This window comes from Tupaia chinensis, unplaced genomic scaffold (assembly GCF_000334495.1).
Source record: "Tupaia chinensis unplaced genomic scaffold, TupChi_1.0 Scaffold000489_1, whole genome shotgun sequence".
Classification (NCBI taxonomy): Eukaryota; Metazoa; Chordata; class Mammalia; order Scandentia; family Tupaiidae; genus Tupaia; species Tupaia belangeri.
Window position 1 is genome coordinate 3,155,612 of NW_006160001.1, and position 21,450 is coordinate 3,177,061.

Consider the following 21,450-nt stretch of genomic DNA (forward strand, 5'->3'; position numbering starts at 1 on the left):
TGGGTCATTTGGAGAATGAAGGAGAAGGGACTGTGGTGTGGCCATCCCCCCTAGGGGGTGATTTATCACTTTCTGTCTTTTTCATTCTGTCTCTCTGGTGAGAGCACATGTCCTGTAGCAAAAATCTCTTAAAAAAGAAAAAGCTATTTTCTTAATATTTTATTTTTTGCATGTTAATACATTGACAGGACCAGCCCCCATGGCATAATGGTTAAGGGAGCCAAATCCCATATGCCTTACCACAGTTCTCATCCTGGCCTAAGCTTGAAAAATACACTAGGTACATCTGCATGGGTGCCCAAAATGCTGACAGGATGCAGAAGGGATTGCTGTGTAGCCACACCCTATTGGGGTAGCACTTTTCTCCCCGCGCCCACCCCCACCCCCCGTTTCTCTATCTCTCTGTCTGTCTCTAGTTTGTTCATGTGCCCTCCTGCAATTAGAAAAAGGAAGTCAAGTTGTGCATTGCCAAAATTCAAGTGGTATAACAGGAAGTATAAACCTTAAAATCTCCCTCAGGCTTTTGTCCCTTCCCTTCAGATAGTCCTGTCAGTAGTATCTCTGCATCCTTCCTGAGATCTGTTATGGATATATGAATAATACAGATATATTTCCAAATAAACCAGAGTATATCTTATTGACCATTTTGTACCTTATTTATATTTCAAAAGTATGTTTTGGAAATGGATATTGCCAAATTTCTTTGTATACATTCTCTAGTGATGTTTGTGAATGCCTCTTTCCCCACAGCCTCTCCCAGTACAGTGTGCTGTCTTTTTTTTTTTTAAAGAATTATTTTATTGAACTTTATTTATTTATTTATTTATTTTAATTTGGCCAGAGAAGGACAGAGAGAGAGAGAGAAAGTGAGAAGGCAAGCCGCCAGGTCCGGGACACAAACTGTGGTTTGCCATGTGGGAGTCCAGTGCCCTTAACCATCTTGCAACTGGCCAGCCCCAACAATGTGCTGCTTTATTAATTATGAAATTGTTTATCTTCTCAAGTGTTTATATTTCTGTGAATTATATGTTCCTATTCTATATCTGCTTTTTGATTGAGTTATCCTTTCGATTTACATAGTGAAAATTTATTAAGATTTATGTGGGGCCAACCAGTGGCGTAGTGGTTAAAGTGGTCAGGTTCCACCTTACTGTGCAGTTTGAGTCCCCTACCTGGTGGCTTAAAGAACACACTGTGTGTGTGTGTGCCTTCCGAAAGTCCTCGGAGGAGGGAGAAATAGAGAAGGAATTGTGATGTGACCTCCCCCCCCCGGGGGGGGTGTTTTCTCACTCTCTCTATGGAGCATGTATACACCCTCTGTCAAATTTTTTTAAAAAATGAAATATTTATGTGTCAGAGAAACTAACTTCTAATTTTAGCCTTCCTGATTCGTCATAGGATGTTGTTTGTTGAGATTTTCCCCATGTCGACTTTTCGTTTTTATTGAAAGGTTTTTGCTATAGGGCATGTGCGTTCACCAGAAAGAGACAGAAAGCGAGAAATCACCAACACAGGGGGGATGGTCACACCAGAATCTCTTCTCCATTCTCCTCTCGGGATCTTGGGCACACATGCACTCGCACCCAGCATGAGTTTAAGCCACTGGGTCCGGGACTTGAACCACAGTCAACTACGTGAGAGTCCAGCGACATAGCCATTATGCCAACTGCTGGCCCAGCTCTGTTTTTTTTTCTTTTTAAGAGGTTTTTGCCTTAGGACATGTGTACTTGCTGGACTGAGAAAGAGACAGTGAAAGGGAAAGTGAGAAGTCAACCCCCAGGGAATGGCTACTCCACAGCCCCTTCTCTTCAATTCTCCTTCTGGGATCTTGGGCAAACATGCACTCATGCCCAGCATGATTTTGAAACAAGCAGGTCTGGAACTTGAGCAATGATTGGCATTGTGGGAGTCCAGTGAAGTAACCGCCACGCCATCTGCTGGCCCTGACAATTTTATAAGTAGTCAAAGTTATTACTTATCTTTAGGATTTTATTTCGTAGTTACTCAAGTCAACTCTGTGGTGCATTGTTAATATGCTGCTCTGTAGAAGCTACGTCCCACATAGTGGCTGTGGTTCAAATCCCTGGTCCAGTTGGCCTGAAACACACAGGACATGTGCACAAGTGCTCAGGATCCAATGGACTCAAAGAATTGAAAAAAGGGATCGTGGCACTGCCTGACCCTGTGGAGAGTTCTCCCCCTCCCCCAACTCTGGTTTAGCCTCCCTCTCTCGCCCGTGCACATATACATGAATAAAGAAAAAAAAGAAAACCAAAAATTATTTTAAAAAGCTTTTTCACTGAGCTTATAAAAGAATCCACACATTATTCACAAAATAAAACTATTATGACTTTCTTTTATTCTTTAAATGTTTTATCTGTTTGGAATTTATTGTGGCAGAAGGTATGATTATGCATCCAGGTTCATTTTTTTCCCTAAATGTATGTGTGTGTGTGTGTGTGTGTGTGTGTGTGTGTGTGTGTGTGTGTATGGCTAACATGATTAATGGATTATTTAACTTTAATTCTTTCATTTCAGGAATAGCTTTGAGGAAGAGAGAAAGTGCTTTCTTACTAATTTTGCTGTATGGACTTACAGATCTACTATAGGAGTTGAAATGTAGATCTTTTCGACTGATGTGCTTTGTATTCTTGATGTTATATTTTCCTATTATTTATTTTATTCAAGAAAGTAGCAAGGTTAGTTGCTACCAACCAAGCTTAATGTATCTGTTAGTCACTCTTCCTTTTTTTTTTCCTATTTCTTAGGGGAGTCTTATGTTCCATAAACTTAGACCTGTAGATCAACTGAGGCATCTACTTGTGAGTAATGTGGGTGGAGATGGAGAAGAGATCGAAAGATTCTTTAAATTACATCAGGTAAATGATTTACACACTTACATACTCCATCTCTCTCTGGTCAGATTTTTTAAAGTATATTGTTGTTTTATACAGTGAAGCAATGGGAATGATATTTAAACTTATGTCAATACTAAAATACTGATAAAAGATCATCTTAATGTTCTTTCTTTTTTTTACCTGAGTGAGTGTATGTATACTGACATTTGAGAGCAGTAAGATGCTCTAAGATTTATAGTTAATTCAGGTTTTTATTCTTTGCTGTTGATAAATTCTTATCATTAAAGTATACTAGTAAGAGTCTAATGTTAAAGTTCTGTGACAAATGCATTCTTATTAAAAGTACAAGTTATTGGGAACCAGCAGTTAGCGTAATGGCTATGTCGCTGGATTCCCACGTAGTCGACCGCGGTTCGTGTCCCGGACCCGGTGGCTTAAAACTCACGCCGGGCGCGTGTGCGTGCGTGCCCAAGATCCCGAGAGGAGAATGGAGGAGAAGGGATTGCGGCGTGACCATCCCCCCTGGGGGGTGATTTCTCGCTTTCTGTCTCTATGTCTCTCTCTGTCTGTCTGGCGAGCGCACGCACCCTACAGTGAAAATTTCTCCAAAAAAAAAAAAAATTACAAGTTATTTATGGGGGCCAGCAGGTGGCATGGTGGTTAAGGTGCTAGACACTCCCACATGGCCGACCATGGTTTGAGTTTTGGACCTGGTGGCTTGCTTTCTCACTTTCTCTCTCTCCCTCTCTCACTCTGGTCAAATGGAAATAAATGAATGAATAAATAAAATTAAATAAAATAATTTTTTTAAAAAAGTATAAGTTATTTATGGACAAGTCAGTTTTTTTTTCCTTAGGAACTTGAGGCAGTAGTATGGAGATACAAGTATTTCAAAGCTATAACTAGAATTAGTGAGGTAAAACTGGGAGTTATGGGGCCAGCAAGAGATGTAGTGGTTAAAGCGCTCGCTCCCACATGGCTGACCGTGGTTAGAGTCCTGGACCTGGCAGCTTACTTTCTCACTTTCTCTCTCTCTCTCTCTCTGGTGCACATATGTCTCATATAGCAAATTAAAATAATAATAAACAAAATTAGATAATTGTTTAAAAAGCTATATGTACGAAAATATATTAAAACTGAACAAAACTAGGAGTTCTTAGTTTAAATCAAGAATATCAGTCCAGGGTTGGCCCCATGTCCTAATGGTTAAAAGAGTTGGATTCCACATGGCCAAGTGAATGGTTTGAATCCCAGTCCTGGCGGCTTGGGAAATAGGCCAGGTGCATGTGTGTGCATGCCCCAAATCTCAACAGGTTGGAGAAATGAAGGAGAAAGCATTGCAGCATAACCATGCCCCATTGTGGGGTGTTTTCTCCTGCTCCTGTCTGTCTCTGTCTCTATCTCTGTCTCTTTTTGGTGAACACATGCACCCTCTGACAAATTTTTTAAAAATAAAAATAAGGGAACCAGCAGTTAACGTAATGGATATGTCACTTGACTCCCATGTAGTCGACTGCGGTTCGTGTCCCGGACCTGGTGGCTTAAAACTCATGCCAGGCGCGTGTGCATACATGCCCAAGATCCCGAGAAGAGAATGGAGGAAAAGGAATTGCAGCGTGGCCATCCCCTCTGGGGGGTGATTTCTCGCTTTCTGTCTCTCTGTCTCTCTCTGTCTGACTGGTGAGCGCATGTGCCCTATAGCAAAAACCTCTCAAAAAAAAAGAATAAAAATATCATACCAGTGGTAAGTGTATAGATTTAGATTCAAACCACCTGTGTTTAAAAACCAGGGGCCAGCCGGTGGAGTGGTGGTCGGCGTGTGGTTCAAGTCCCAGACCTAGCAACTTGCTTTCTTACTTTCTCTCTCTCTCTTTCTCTCTCTCTCTCACTTTCTCTCTCTCTCTCTGGTCAAGTTAAAAATAAATGACAATAACAAATAAAATTAAATAATTCTTTCAAAAAAAACCCCCCCACTTTACTACTGGAATAAATTATGGTACTTGAAGTCTCTGGGCTTTAGTTTCCTTCTATGCAACATATGCATTACATTATAATAGTATGTGAATGTGACCAGCAGATAGCATAATGGTTATGTCTCTGGACCCCCACATGGTTAGCTGTGGTTGGAGTCCCGGACCAGTGGCTTGAAACTCATGCCAGGCATGTGTGCGTGTGTGCCTAAACTCTTTTTTTTTTTTTTTTCTTTTTGGAGAGGTTTTTTTTTTTGCTATAGGGCGCATGTGCTCGCCAGACCGACAGAGAGAGACAGAAAGACAGAAAGTGAGTAATCACCCCCCCCAGGGGGGATGGCCACGCCACAATCCCTTCTCCTCCATTCTCCCCTTGGGATCTTGGGCACACATGCACACGCGCCCGACGTGAGTTCAAGCCACCGGGTCCGGGACTTGAACCGTGGTCGACTACGTGGGAGTTCAGAGACATAACCATTACGCTAAGTGCTGGTCCCTGTGTGCCTAAACTCTTGAAAGGAGAGTGGAATATAAGGGATTACAGTGTGATAATCCTCCCGGGGGGGGTGATTTCTCACTTTCTATCTCTGTCTCTCTATGGTAAGCACAAGCGCCCAACAGCAAAAATCTCTCTCAAATAAATATAGTATGTGAATAATAATATATGCTGTACTTCTAAAAGTAGTGGTTGGCACATGATAGCCAATAAATGTTAATAATTGTTACTGTTATTTCCTTTTTTTTTTTTAAAGTATATTTCTTTTATGAGAGTGAGGGACAGAAAGATAAGCATCCTCAACAGACCCTACTACTGTGATTCCTCACCAGTCCCCCCTACATGTCAGGATCACAGATGCATGTCCAGTGTGTACAGACTGACCAGGGACCCAGACACACAGTCTTCTATATAGATTGGCACCACTTAAGCAACGTGTACTGACTGCTCTGACACTAAGCCAGTCCTCTTAGTCATATTTTCTAAAAGATGTGATGGTTAGAAACTGCTCAGAGGAAGCTGGATCCCTCATGGCCCACCAGAGTTTAGTCCTAGCCCCTTTAGTGTGAAAAATATGCCAGGCATGCACACGTATGCCCAGGGTCCTGACAGGATTGAGAATTATAGCAAAAAAGATGGTGATGAGACCTGCTGTGGGATAATTTTCCGTGCTCTTTCTCTTTGTCTCTTATGTGAATGCCTTTATGTCATGTGACATGGCAAAAAATAATTAAGAGTAGAAGGACCATGAGAAAAAAAAAATTGGAGAAACAAATCACAAACTAAATTAGAATATAGTAAAAAAAGTAAAAAACCCTAGTTGCAGTGGTGGACACTGTTCACACACTGAATTTTTCTGACTGGGACCACATGAGAGGCCCAAGTTTGATTCCCAGTCCAACTGAAAAGCTTGGCGCAGTGGCATACCCCTATAATCCCAGTGACTCAGAAAGCTGAGGCAGGAGGACTGATCCCACAGCTGTCCTGGGCGACATTGGGAGACCATATAGCCCCAGGTAGAATACGGAAACAACAGGATTACAACAGCAAGAGCCTCTCTAAATAAAGCAAAAGATGCATTCTTTAATACTAAGGCTTGTGATAAACTTTTAAACTACAAGTATTCACCTTTCTTTTTAATACCAGTTGATTTCATTCAGTCAACAAATCAGCCCCCGTTTGTGCTAAGCACAAATTTAAATATTGGACATAGCAGTAAACAAAACTTTTTAAGTATTCACTTTGGGCCCAGCAGGTAGCTTGGTGGTTAAGGCACTGGATTCCCACATGGCCAGTCATAATTTGAGTCCCAAAGCCAGTGGCTTGAAAATCACACCAGGCATGTGTACGTGTGTGCTCAAAATCCTGAGAGGAGAATGATGGAGAAGGGATTGCAGTGTGGCCATCCCTTCTGGGAAGTGGGGAAGGTAGTCCTCTCTGTCTCCAACGAGTGCACTTTCTGTCGCCAACGAGTGCAGGCACGCTATGGCAAAAACTTTAAAAGTTTTTGTTTCATATAAGGATTTTTAAATTTTCTACTTTTTTTTTTTTTATATACAGGAAGACCAGGCTTGTGCAACCTGCCTTATCCTTGCTTGCTCTACTGCTGCCTGTGATAGAGAAGTGTCTGCTTGGGCCACTCGGGCTTTTTTCAGGTATTTGTCAGACTTTTTCTTGGACTCGCCTCCTGTTTTAGATACTTATTTGCCAATGTATTGTTTATGGCCGTGTCAAATGGTTGAGTGACAAGATAGGCAAAGTAGTCAATTTTACTTGCAAAAGGATAAAATCTGGAAATATTTTTATGCTAATGAAAGCACTAGCTTATAATTTATGTGTTACTACTCTTAGACTTTGAAATGTGGTTTTGTTAAAAAAAATTTTATATGATCTAGTAGGAAAATTACCATGCCATTTGCTCACTAAATTCTCTTCACTGCAGATCTTTTTTTAGATGTTCCAAGAGTTTCTTATAATACTTCTTGGTAGCAGTTTTAAGTCAACATTTACTTAATAAGTATTTGTTATGTATCCTATGCATGTATTTTACTGTCAACACAATACATTGAAGTCTTTAATGTTTAAAGCATTTATTCGAAAACCAAACAATACTAGGAACAATTCCAGCTTTCAAGATGGAAAGTTTTACTGAATAAACTCAGTCTTTATTGTCATAAAAATAGGTACGGTGGTGAAGCACAGATGAGATTTCCAGCCACTCTCCCTCCTCCGAGTAATGTTGGTCCTATCCTGGGGTCTCCTGTATATTCTAGTGAGTATGTGGCATTAAAGTGAGACTGTTTCTAATACAGTTTGAATTTCAGAAACCTTATGGCCTCTTTATTTATTTTTTTTTTTAAGAGAGATTTTTGCTATCAGGGATGTGCTTGCTGGAGAGGCAGAGAGCAAAATCTTTGAAGGTGGGCGGGGATGGCCACACCGCATTCTCTTCTCCTCCATTCTCCTCCTGGAATTTTATGCATCTGGTGTGAATTTCAAGCTGCCAGGTCTAGGACTCGAACTGGGGTCAGCTGGATGGGAATCTAGCACCTTAACTATAATGCCACCCACTGGCCCCACTTTATGGCATCTTTCAATCTTAAGATTTCATTATGTTTCATTTATCACTACTGTATTATTAGTGAATAAATTTATAAATTTTAATTCTTAAAAGTGACTGGCTGGTTCTGCGGCTTGTTGGTAAGGCAGTCATATCCCTCATGGCCTACTACATGGCATATGAGTCCTGATTCCACTAGCCTAAAAAACACAACTAGGGTGTATGCAAATTTCTAAAATCCTGAAAGCGGGGAGAGATAGAGAAGAACTGGTTTGACCATTCCCCATGGAGGGATGTTTTCTCTTCTCTTTCTCTCTTTCTCTCCCCTCTCCCCACCACCCCCTAACTTTCCCTGGCAACCACACATACCCTTAACAGCAACCAAAAAGTGATGCTATATTAGTATTGAGTATAACCAATGGTATTTACAGAACATAGTTCATCTTCAAAGAAGAAAAGATGAAAAAAAAAAAAAAGAAAAGATGAATGACTTAATAACAAACTCCTATCTCATTGCTTTCCTAAGTAGAGATTAGAGATGTACTGGGTAAAGAGATAAGGCTCTAATTCATGAATTTAATGGGAGGTCCTACTCCCCACTCTTATGCTTAGAAATATTAGAAATTAGAAAATTAGCTTTTGTGCCTAATTTTGTCCAAGTGAAAAAAATTCAGAGGTTCGAGATGGCAGCTGGAGTGGTGGTTAAAGGCACCTGATTTCCATATGGCCGAACATGGTTTGATTCCCAGACCTAGTGGCTTGCTTTCTTGCTTTCCCTTTCTCTCTCTGGTCCACATTTTAAAAATAATAATAATAAATGGAATTAAATAAATGAATAAATCATTTTTAAAAATATTAAGAGGTTATTTTACAAATCTTTTTATTCTTTCCATTTTTAGGTTCTCCTCTTCCTAGTGGTAGTCCCTATCCAAATCCATCCTTTTTGGGCACACCATCTCAAGGTATTACTTTTCTCTCTCTTGGATTGCTGATATTTTTCTTTTAGAAATGCTTACATTGGGGTCCAGCCAGTTGTGTGGTGGTTAAGGCACTGGACTCCCACATCACTGACTGTGTTTCAAGTCCCAGACCTGACGGCTTTCTCTTCCTCTCTCTCACTCTGTCCTTCTCTGATCAAATATAAATAAATAAATAAAGTCGAGTAAAATAATTCTTTTAAAAAAAGAAAAAGAGAAAAATAAATGCTTACATTGTGTGTTACTATCTTTAATGCTTAGTGTGAGAAAAGCAACTTGGGCCTGCCAGTAGCGTGATGGTTTAGGTGGGTGGATCCCACGTGGCTAACTGCAGGGTTGAAGTCTTAGACCTGGCAGCTTGTAAAACACACTGGCTATGACTGCGTGTATGCTCAAAATCCTGAGAGGAGAATGGAGAAGGAATTGCTGAGTGGCCATCCCCGCCGCACAGAGCTTTCTCACTTTCCTTCTTGCCCTCTCTAAGTGAACTCAGGTGCCCAATAGCAAATTTAAGAAAAAATACAAGAGATTATCTTCCTCTATTCCTTGAAAATAAATGCCACTTGAAGGAAGTGACATCCAAGCAAGTATTGGCATTTGCCCACAAACAACTTTATTTTTATTTTTTTTTAGAGGTTTTTGCTATAGGGCGCGTGCACTCGCCAGACAAACAGAGACAGAGAGACAGAAAGTGAGAAATCACCCCCCAGGGCGGATGGCCACGCCGCAATCCCTTCTCCTCCATTCTCTTCTCGGGATCTTGGGCACATAAGCACACACGCCCGGCGTGACTTTTAAGCCAGCCAGTCCAGGATGTGAACTGCGGTCGACTACATGGGAGTCCAGCGACATAGCCCTTACACCAACTGCTGGTCCCTAAACAACTTTGTTTTAGAACTCCTCTAATAGTATGTCAGGAGAGCCTGTTATCTGGGTACCAGGGTTTAATTGGGCCCTGAAATCTGTATATTTAGTTCTGTTTCATTCACAGAGTGAATCATTAGGAGCAATGATTATAAGCTTTTATCTGTTTTTATTCTGCACTGCCAACCATCAAAAATCTGCATGGGAGCACCCATCCAAACCTAAGAAAAATCAAATTAAATATCTTTATTCCATTATTCCTGTAAATGTTTTTACACGTTTGTCCAAATACAGCAGTTGGGTTATTGAAAATTCTGAATTTTTAGGTTATATTTTTAAGAAATTTTTTTTTCTTTTATGTACAAGGTATGCAGCCTCCTGCCATGTCAACTCCATTGTGTGCTATGGGAAACCCAGCAGCTCAGGCCCCAAGTATGAGCTGTGTGACTGGACCAGAGATTGTGTATTCTGGAAAACACAATGGTATTTGCATTTACTTTTCTCGAATCATGGGGTAAGTTTTTCATGGAATAATTATCTGTTGCTTATCTTGTCCTGTCTTAGTAGTTAAATATTTTAACTCTAAATTTGGGTCATCAGCTGTTTCTACTAAATTTTAGATTTAGCTTATTGTACATTGATAAGATATTTTTTGTCATTTTGCCATTTATTATCTAACTATATTCATTTATTTATTGGTTTTGCTATGGGATAAGGGTACTCGTCAGAGGGAGGGAAATAGAGAAAATAAGAAAGCACCTCCCAGAAGGATGCCCATGCTACAATCCCTTCTCTTCCATTTTCCTCTCAGGATTTTAGGCATGTGCCCAGTATATTTTTCAAGTCACTGGGTCCAGGATTCAAACTGCAGAGTCAGCCATGTAATATCTAGCCGTCTTAACCATCACATCATTGGTTGGCTCCATTATTATCTTTTATTTGTGTGTGTGTATACATGCATATGTATATGTAGCATCAAAACATATAGTATTAATACATAGCAGTACAAACTACTTCATAACTCAGTGATATGTCTATAATTCAGCTTGGCAATTCTGGTATTGTTGACCTCACTCAGGCATATGTGGTCAGCTATGAGGTTCAAGAGGGCTCTCTTTATCTTGGCTACACTCTCACATGTTTAGGACTATGTTCGTGGGCTGGTCTAGAATGGCCTATGCTGAGATAGCTGGTTTGTTCTCCACATGGTCTCTCGTACTTCAGCAAGCCAGCCAAAGAGTATTCACTTATTGAAGGTATGGTTCCATTAAAAAGGGTAGAAACTTCTGGGACCAGCAGATGGCATATGGCTATGTTGCTGGACTCCCAGGTATTCGACTGTGGTTTGAGTCCCGAACCCAGAAGTTTAAAACTCATACTGGGTGTTTGTGCATGTATGCCCAAAATCCCAAGAGGAGAATGGAAGAGAAGGGGTTGCAGCTTGGCCATCCCCCTAAGGGGTGAATTCTTGCTTCTGTCTCTCTGGTGAGCACATATACCCTATAACAGAAATCTTTCTCTTAAAAAAAAAAAAAGAGTAGAAACTTGTAAAGCTTCTTGATGCTTAGTCTCAAAATTGTCCTATCTTTTACTTAGCTGCCTCATTTACTTGGTCAGAGGAAACTTTCAAAGGTCAATCTAAATTCAAAAGGTTGGAAATAGACTCCACCTCTTCAGGGAAGAGGAAGTCATCTATAAAGGGGAAAGACATAAGATAAATAAGTGCAGCCGCTTTTTCAGTTAGTCTATCATATTGCTTAACTTTCATGCTCGGTATGAAGAGTCTTCAAAAGTTTATGGAAAATGGATGTCGTGAAAAAAAGTACGCATTAATTTCAGTTTTTATTTTTGCATCAGAATAAACTCATACTCTCCCCCCACTTTGTTTTTTAAAAAAAACTTTTTCTGCCATAGGGCACATACACTTGTACATGCTGTAGAGAGACAGACTGTGAGAAATCACCCCCCAGGAGGATGGCCACACCCCAACTCCTTCTCCATTGTGCTCCTGGGATTTGGGGCATAAATGCACATGCATTTATAGTGATTTTCAAGCTGCCAGGTCCAGAACTTGAACCATAGTCATACTTGTGGGATTCCAGTGCCTTAACCACTACGTCACCTGCTGGCCCCTAAATTCGTACCATTAATTCAGTTTTTCAGTGTACTTTCTGAAGAATCTACATACCTATTTTTTAGATTTGAGATGTATCCTTTCATGGAATTCATTTGCTTAAAAAGTGAAAGACGGGACCAGCAGGTGGTGTGGTGGTTAAGGCGCTGGACACTCCCACATGGCTGACCATGGTTCGAGTCCTGGACCTGGTGGCTTGCTTTCTCACTTTCCCTCTTTGTCTCTCTCTCTGTGTATCTCTCTGGTCAAATTAAAATAAAATGAATGAATGATAAAAGTAAATAAATAATTCTTTTAAAAAAAAAGTGAAAGACTATACAAGCTGTTTATAAATTTGTGTTTTTTATCATAAGCTCCCTTGTTTACAATTTCTTAACCTAAACTCTTTTCATTCTTCAGTATTTTATTTTCTGAGATTTGGAAATTTTCCTATATTCTGTAATAACTTAGTAAAATGTTAAATGAAATCATTGCTAGGTTTTACTATACTTTGTCTAAACCAGCAGGCCAAGAAGCAGTTCATGCCTAGGTTTTAAAAACTGAAGAATCTATTAAGTTTCTATAGAAAATAATTTACTACGTATTATAATTGTTTTTACTCACAGCACAATCATTAAAACAATTTTTGTTACAGAAACATTTGGGATGCTAGCTTAGTTGTGGAGAGAGTATTCAAGAGTGGCAACAGAGAGATCATTGCTGTAAGTGGGTATAATGTTATTTCATTATTTGTATGTAACCAGTTGTTGGTATTAATAGGTGGTTTTACATTTCTCAATGTTAGGAACAAGATACAATAATTATATAGTAATTATTTAATTTTATTCATTTTATTATTATTATTTTTTTTTTAATTTGTTCTAGGGCATATGTGCTCACCAGAGAGAGAGAGAGAGAAGGAAAGTGAGAAAGCAAGCTGCCAGATCTGGGACTCAAATCACTGCCTGCCTTGTGGGAGTACAGTACCTCAACCATTATGCCACTTGCTGGCCTTTCAGCGATTATTCTTTAAAGAATGTGTTTGTGAGCCCAGCAGGTGGCATAGTATTTAAGGCCATGGACTCCCACATGGCCTACGACGGTTTGAGTTCCAGACCAGGTGCCATGAAAAATCACACCAGGAGCCTGTGCGTATATGCCCAAAACCCCAGGAAGAGAATAAAGGAGAAGAGATTGTGGTGTGGCTCTTCCCCCTGGGCAGTGATTTCTCACTTTCTTCTCTCTGTCTATCTGTCTGTCTATCTGTCTGTCTCTCTCTCTCTCTTTCTTTCTCTGGAAAGTACACATGCCTTATGACAAACACCTTAGAAACAAAAAAAGAATGTTTGTGTTCTCATTCAATAAACTATTCACCCTTTGGGTTAAATCTCAGCTGTAGCGTTTATTAACCGTCTAATCATGAGTAAATTCCTTTTTCTTTTTTTTTTTTTTCCCTAAGTTCCCTTATTTCTTCTGAGAGTGAGGGAGACAGAGACAGGTATCCTTAACATAGTCTTCAAGCCATAAACTACCCCTAGCGTCAACAATGTCGGAACACAGGCTCACATGCAAGTACTCAGCATGTATCAGGCAGGATGCCTTAGGGTGCAAACCAGGACCCTCCCATTTTAGTCCAGCTTTGCAGAGAGTTGTGCTACTGCTGCACCATTGGCTGGCTCCTGATCACCAGTAAATTTCTTAACACTTCAGAGCTCCATACCTCACTATAAAATGAGAAGATTAATATGTCTCCCCCATGTAGTTGTTGTTAGTGTTAAGTAAAAATCAGTAGCAATAGTTAATACTGTTATGTTAACTACAATATTGGGCTCAATGCTTTGGCTTATATGCACAAAAGAAAACTCTTTGGACTCAGCACTGATTTCATACATTGGTATACTTCAAGAAAAAAATTTTTTTTTAAGAAAGTTTTATAGAACTTTGTTATCACAATCTTAAGTAATAGGATTTATTTTTTTTGGGGGGGGGGATTAGGGGTAGAGGTTTTTGCTATAGGATGCATGTGCTGACCAGAGAGACAAAAGGCAAAAAATCACCCCCCCCCAGGGGGGATGGCCATGTCCTTTCTCTTCCATTCTTCTCTTGGGATCTTGGGCACACACATACACACACCTGACGTGAGTTTAAGCCACTGGGTCCAGGACTTGAACTGTAGTTGACTACATGGGAGTCCAGCGACATAGCCATTATACCAACTGCTCATCCCAAGTAATAGGATTCTTTTAAAGCTAAAGTATGAGCACAATCACAATTTTTCTATTTAAAAATGAAAATATAGCGAATATCTTTTAAACCATAACTTTTTCAAGTTCAAATTTTAAGAATAAGAATGTACTTACCTGACATAGTATATAATTCCATTCATTTAAAGTTCAAGAGCAGGGAAAGCTAATGTATAGTGATAGAAGTAAGAAAAGTGGGGGACCAGTAGATGGAGTAATGGTTATGTTGCTGGGCTCTGGTGTAGCCAGAAAGTTCGAGTCCTGGATCCAGCAACTTAAAACTCAGGCTCGGTGCATGTGCATGCATGCCCAGGATCCCAAGAGGAGAATGGAAAAGGGATTGCAACGTGGTCATCCCCCCTGGGGGGTGTTTCTTGTTTTCTGTCTCTCTCTGTTTCTGGCATGTGTACGTGCCCTATATAGCAAAAACCTCTCTTATAAAAAAAAAAAAAAGAGAGAGAAAAAAGTAGTAGTATGAAAAGTGGTTTCCTCAGAGATAGGATAGGTAATGACCAGGAAAGGACATTAGGGAAATTTCTTGGATATCAGAAATACTCTAAATTATGGTTCAGGTAGTTATTGTAGAAAAATGTAAAACATAATCAAAATGGTTACTAAAATATTTGTACTTTTTACTGGATGTAAATGATTGAGTCAAGAAAGTCATGACCCATTTTTGCATAGAAAAATGTGCCTAATGTGGCTAACTCAAATATGTTTACCACATTTGAGTACGAGAGGAGAGATATAAATATTTAGTCCTTTGTTTTGGTCAACAAGTGTGAATTAATATAGAAATAACTTTATTGTTTACAAAGGTAGAGCACCTCAAGATCAGAACTATTAATATTCAATATAGCTATACAGAGTATTTTTTTATACATACACTTTTTCAGTACTTTTAAACTTTTGAAAAATCTTCCTTTATTACAGATTGAAAGTAGTGTTCCCTGCCAGCTGCTGGAGTCAGTGCTACAAGAACTAAAAGGTTTGCAGGAATTCCTAGACAGAAACTCCCAGTTTGCAGGAGGACCATTAGGAAATCCAAAGTAAGAATAAATAGGGCTTTTTTAATTCATTCTTTTCTTTTCATCCTTTATTTATTTATTTATTTATTGTAGAGATACAATTCACATACCATAAAATCCTTCTAAACTGTACAGTACATTTGTATATTCACAAGGTTATTTAAACATGTGTAATTCCAGAACATTTTCAGCTCACCAAGAAGAAACCCTGAACACTCATCTAACAATTAAGTTTCAAGCCACTGGGTATAGGATTCAAACCATGGTCAACCACATGAGAGTCCAGTGCTTTAACCACTAAACCACCTGCTGGCCCCAAAACCTTTTTTTTTTTTTTTTTTAAGAATTATTTATTTAACTTTATTTATTTACTCATTTATTTTTTAATTTGACCAGAAAGAGACACAGAGAGGGAGGGAAAGTGAGAAACCAAGCCACCAGGTCCAGGACTCTTAACTGTGGTTGGCCATGAGGGAATGTCCAGTGCCTTAACCACCATGCCACCTGCTTGTCCCAACAATATCATTTTTAATAGGAAATTACACCATAAAGTTGTATAGACCTTTTGTAAAGAACATTCCTCTCAGAACCAGGTAGCATGGTAGTTACAGCACTGGATTTCCACCTGGCTAACAGCGGTTCAAGTTCCAGACCTGCAGGTTGAAAATCATGGGGCTAGCAGGTGGCCTGGTGGTTAAGATATTAGACTTTGAAATAGTTGATCACAGTTCAAGTTCTAGACCTGGGGGCTTGCTTTCTCACTTTCCTTCTCACTCTTGCTCTCACTCTCATCTCTGATGAGTGCATGTGCCCTATAGCAAATTTAAAAATAATATTAAATAGGGACCAGTGGTGGTGTGGTGGTTAAGGCACTGGACACTCCCGCTTGGCCAGCCATGGTTTCAGTCCTGGACCTGGTGGCTTGCTTTCTCACTTTCTCTCTCTCTGTCTCTCTCTGGTCAAATGAAAATAAATGAGTGAATGAATAAAATTAATTCTTTAAAAAAATTAATATTTAATAAAATTGAATACTTTTTAAAAATGAAATTCTAAAATTATAAAAATAGGAACATTCCTCTCACTTCCCTGAAGAATTATTAAGAAAGTATGACAATATAAACTTAAATATTCATTTCTTTAAAGGCAAAAATAGGAGGGCCAGCAGATGGAGTAGTGCTTATGTTGCTGGATTCCTACTTGGCCAACCACGGTTCAAGTCCAGAACTGAAAATGACACCAGGCATATGTGCTTGTGTGCCCAAAATCCCAGGATGAAAAGGGATTGTGGCATGGCCATCCCCCCGGTGGGGATTTATCAGTTTCACTCTCACTGTTTCTGGCTGTCTCTCTGGCATGCACACATCTTATGGCAAAAACCTCCTTTAAAAAAAAAGCAAAAATAGTATCTGAATATATATACTTATATGTAACATTGCTTATATTTGGTATATATTTCAGAACATCCCAAATGAAAAGAAAAAGGTCATCTTTTGTAATAGTTACAGATTATTCTATTATTCATATACAAGCACTTATGGTATAATTCTCTTTTTTTTAAGATTGATTTATTTGTTTGTTTGTTTAATTGTTTATTTTTAATTTGATGAGAGAGAGAGCAAGCCACCATGGTCAGCCATGTAGGAGTCCAGCATCCTTAACCACCACACCACCTACTGACCCCTCAAGTTAACCTTAATAACTTTACAGAGCATCTGATCATTGTTTTTCAGAGAAAAATAATTTTTATTGTCAGAAGGTGCATACACTCACCAGCAAGAAAGAGAAGAGAGATCACTCCGTAAGCAGAACATAGTTGGTCACAATCCCTTTTCCTCTATCTATTCTTTTCAAAATCTTAGGCATGCATTCACATGTGCCTCATGTGTTTTTCAAGCTGTCATGGCCAGGCTTTGAACTGCAGTCAGCCATGTGAAATCTGACTCCTCTAAGCACTGCACTTTGTTGCCAGCCCCCAAAATATTTTTAATTCTTAGAGGTTTTCGTGTTCATCAGTTTTTCATTTTACATAGTTACTTGCACTTATAGTGATGGTTGCACAATTTTATGAATGTATTTTGAGAACCTGAACTGTACACTATGACTGATTTAATTGTATGGTATATGAATTACATGTTAACAAAGTTAAAAACACATACACACACATTCTGCAATTTCTGTTTCAGTACTACTGCCAAAGTGCAGCAGAGGCTGATAGGATTCATGCGTCCTGAAAATGGAAATACCCAGCAAATGCAACAGGAACTGCAGAGGAAGTTACATGGTAAATTGTTGTTTCTGATCCATTAAATGTGCATGGACCCAGTAAAGCATTTTATTAGTTGAATAGTAAACAATGGCTTTAGCAATATTAAGTTCATATAACACAAATGTTTTTTATTAAAATATCATCATCATGATTTTAGAAGTGGGACTGTCTGAATATCGTATATTTACATAATTCATTTAGCACATACGTTTTGTCTGTTCTTCTACTCAAAAACATAATAAACCACCCCCCACCCCTTCCCCCCAATTTTTTTTGTTTTTTTGCCATAGAACACTGGCACTTGTTAGAGTGAGTGAGTGGGAAAGTGAGAAATCACACCTCAACAGGGATGGCCATGCCGCAGTCCCTTCTGCATTCTCTTCCAGGTGTTTGGGCGCGCAAGCACATGCACCTGGCATGATTTTCAAGCCACCAAGTCCAAGACTGTGACCATAGTCAATCATGTGGGAGTCTAGCACCTTAACCATCTTGTCACCTGCTGGCCCCAATAGACTCCTGTTTTAAAATGACTTTTTTTTTTTAAATTATTTATTTAACTTTGTTATTATTATTATTATTATTTTATTTGATCAGACAGAGACAAAGAGAAAGAGAAAGTGAGGAAGCAAGCTACCAGTCCGGTACTTCAAAGCACAGCACCTTAACTACCATGCCACCTTCCAGTCCCTAAAATGACATTTTATAATACAAAGTTTATATACTATAAACTCTACCATTTTAACTGTATTTTCAGTGTACAGTCTAGTGGTATTTATTTTATTCACATTGTTGTGTATCCATCACCACCGTTCATCTCCAGAATTATTTCATCTTCCCATGGTGAAATACTATACCCATAAAACAAATTCCTCATTTTCTCACTATCCCACACTGTTGGCACCCATCATTCTACTTTCTCTCTCTATGAATCTGACTACTCTAGTACCTTATATTCATGATCATACAAATTTTTGTCATTTTGTTGCTGGCATATTTTACTTAATATACAGTATTCAAGGTTTGTCCCCATCTTGGCATTTTTCAGAATTTTATTCTTTTTTAACACTGACTAGTACTCTACCATGGCCCAGCCTCAACCATTTCTTTTTGGCCCAAGCTACTCTCTTTCCTTCTACTGGCCCCAGTTTTTGTTCATTTTTTCATAAATTCTCTCTTAAAAACTGCTAGTGATACTTGAGTAAGGCTTTAAGCCTGGCATTACCAAACACTGGTGAGGATTTCTACAAAAGGAAACATTCAAATTGCTATCCCTCCACACTGAATCAACTGCCTTGAAGAACAGTTTGATAGTACCTAATGAAAGCTGAAAATGCGTATACTCGTTTTTTTTTTTCCTATAGAGTGCATGTGCTTGTTAGAAAGAGAGTGGGGGAAAGTGAGAAAACATCCTCTGGGGGTTATGACCATGCTACAGTCCCTTTTCCTCCATTCTCGTGAGATCTTAGGTACGCACACACACACTTGGCACATTTCCAAGCTATCAGGACTCAAACGGCACAGTCAGCCATGTTGGATCCCGTCCCCTAACCTCCTTCCATGCCACCTTTTGGCCCTGTACATGCCTTCTTAAAGCCAACAGTTTCTCTTCTAGTTATATATGCTAGCGCAGTTTTTAACCACACTTCTCTCACAGGAAAAAATACATTCTTTATTCTGACTCAGATACTTAAAAGCATTCTTAATCACATAACTGAAATGATTTTTTTTTCCTTTTTTTTTTTGGAGAGGTTTTTGCTATAGGGCTCATGCGCTTGCCAAACAGAGACAGAAAGCGAGAAATCACCCCCCAGGGGGGATGGCCACACCACAATCCCTTCTCCTCCATTCTCTTCTCGGGATCTTGGGCACGCACACACATGTGCCCAGTGTGAGTTTAAGCTACCGGGTCCAGGACTCGAACTGCGGTCGCCTATGTGGGAGCCCAGCGACATAGCCATTATGCTAACTGCTGGTCCCTAACTGAAATGATTTTATGGAATAATCTACTTGTTTCACACTCTAATCTTTCTTCTTTTTAATCTATTCTATTTCCTATTTAGACTGGGAGAAAAAAAGCTGTCATGACCAATTGTACTGATTTTGTGACCTGCCAGTGCAGATTTGAGAACCTCCTTCCTGGAGAAACTTGATTAGGCTTTTCAGGAAACCTTATTTAAGGATATTTATTGTAGGAACAATCTAAATATCCTTCAGGTGGAAAATGAGCCAAGTCGTAATATACTTACATGATGGAATGCTGAGCAGTTAAAATCAATACTAGATTTATATTTACCAGTATGAATAGCCTATAAAATTCAACGAGGCGGAAAAAACAATGGTGTTGGAACTGTATTTTCATTGATTGTTTATATACATAATACAGAAATATTTATACATATAGTAAGAATAAAGGCAAGAATATCACACCCAATGATCTTGGTTGCCTAAGATGAAGGAAGGAAAAACAATAGGGATTTCACTGTTAACTGTAGTCTTCATTCATTGTCAAAGAAGCATCTTATCCTTGCCCTTTTATCGAATTTGATTAGTTGTGTTTTGTTATTAGAGGCTCAATTGAGTGAAAAAGTTTCACTTCAGGCAATTCAGCAGCTGATTCGAAAATCCTATCAAGCTCTGGCTTTGTGGAAGCTTCTTTGTGAACATCAATTCACTGTCATTGTAGGAGAACTTCAGAAGGTAGGATTTTATTAAAATATCATACCATTGGGGCTAGCAGGTGGCATGGTGGTTAAGGGTGCTGGACTCCCACATGGCTGATTGCAGTTCGAGTCCCAGACCTGGAGGTTTGCTTTCTCATTTTCCCTCTCTCTGTCTCACTCTGTCCCACTCTGGTCCAATTAAAATCAGTCAGTCAGTCAAATAATTCTTTTTTTAAAAAGATAATGCTGGCAATACTAAATTTATTTTCTCTTACATGAGGTTCACACTTGGGCTTGAGAGGGCATTATTTTGTAAAAATTTAAGTTAAGATAAAGTTAGTAGTAGGTTAAAGGAAGATTGCACAGAAGTGTGTTATTGTCAGAGCCACAAGTTTTTACAGTGTATGAGGACTTTATGTGGTATGTGAATGAAATCTTTACCAATGGTGTATTTTCGTTAGGTTTCGTTAGGTGCATCATGGGGGATGACCACACCACTATCCCTTCTCTTCAATTCTCCTCATGGGATCTTAGGCACACATGCACATGTACCTGGCATGATTTTCAAGCCACAGGTCCAGGACTCAAACCAAGGTCGACCATGTGGGGGTTCAATGACTTCACTGCTATGTCTTCTGCTGATCCCCCAATAATGTAATTTTTTTAAACATTAGATTGTAACATTATTTGGGCTAATATCTCTTTGGGAAACTGATAAAAATCATCTCTCTTCACTCTTAAAGAAATATATATAGATATATATAGAGAGAGAAATATATATAAATATATAGAGGGGGACTTTAAAAAGTTCGTGGAAAAGTGACATTAAAGTACAAGCTTATTTTGGTGCAAAAAATTTTGAAATCCAGGGCCAGCAGGTGTCATAGTGTTTAAGGCACTGGACTCCCATGGCCCACTGAACACCAGGCACCTTATGTGTGCCTGCCCAAAATCCGGAGAGGAGAATGGAGAAGGTATTGCACCCCAGTCCCTTTGGGGGAGGGAGTGGGGTGATGTCTCACTCTTGATTGCCCTCTCTGTGTGTCTGGTAAGCACACATGCCTTATAGCAAAAACTTTAAAAAAAAAAAAAAAAGGTTAAAAGGTTATTGCTTATCCTCTAGGCTATTTGATCACCCTGAAATGCTTACAATTTTTTGTTCTTTCTGTTTTGTTAACATAGAACAAATCTCTTGCTATGCTGAACCCTCCCTCTTGCCTTAGCTTCCCTAATCAGATAGGACAATAGGTACCTGCCACCACACCTGGCTTTTATGTGGACCAGAAATTAAATCCTCGCCTCCCATGTGACCTTAGCATCACAAGAAGCCCTGTCTATGAGCATAATCTATTCCAACCTGTGTCATGAAATGCTTAACTCTTAACTTTTTTCTTCTTAATTTGATAAAAGGCATG

General features: G+C 39.2%; 1 protein-coding gene across 3 annotated transcripts in view; it reads left to right on the plus strand.

Annotated features, from left to right (window-relative positions):
* The window catches only part of NUP155 (nucleoporin 155), a 63,951-nt gene that overhangs the window by 22,707 nt on the left and 19,794 nt on the right, over window positions 1-21,450 (plus strand). For all 3 annotated transcript variants that reach the window (XR_003550661.1, XM_006156314.3, XM_027774877.1), the window contains 9 exons: window positions 2,769-2,879; window positions 6,885-6,979; window positions 7,508-7,596; window positions 8,784-8,846; window positions 10,092-10,239; window positions 12,494-12,560; window positions 15,015-15,130; window positions 17,293-17,390; window positions 19,942-20,072. Coding sequence is in view for 2 of the 3 variants with exons in the window: in XM_006156314.3 (XP_006156376.1) it covers window positions 2,769-2,879; window positions 6,885-6,979; window positions 7,508-7,596; window positions 8,784-8,846; window positions 10,092-10,239; window positions 12,494-12,560; window positions 15,015-15,130; window positions 17,293-17,390; window positions 19,942-20,072 (918 nt within the window). In the remaining variant the exon portion in view is untranslated. The remainder of the gene's footprint in view (window positions 1-2,768; window positions 2,880-6,884; window positions 6,980-7,507; window positions 7,597-8,783; window positions 8,847-10,091; window positions 10,240-12,493; window positions 12,561-15,014; window positions 15,131-17,292; window positions 17,391-19,941; window positions 20,073-21,450) is intronic.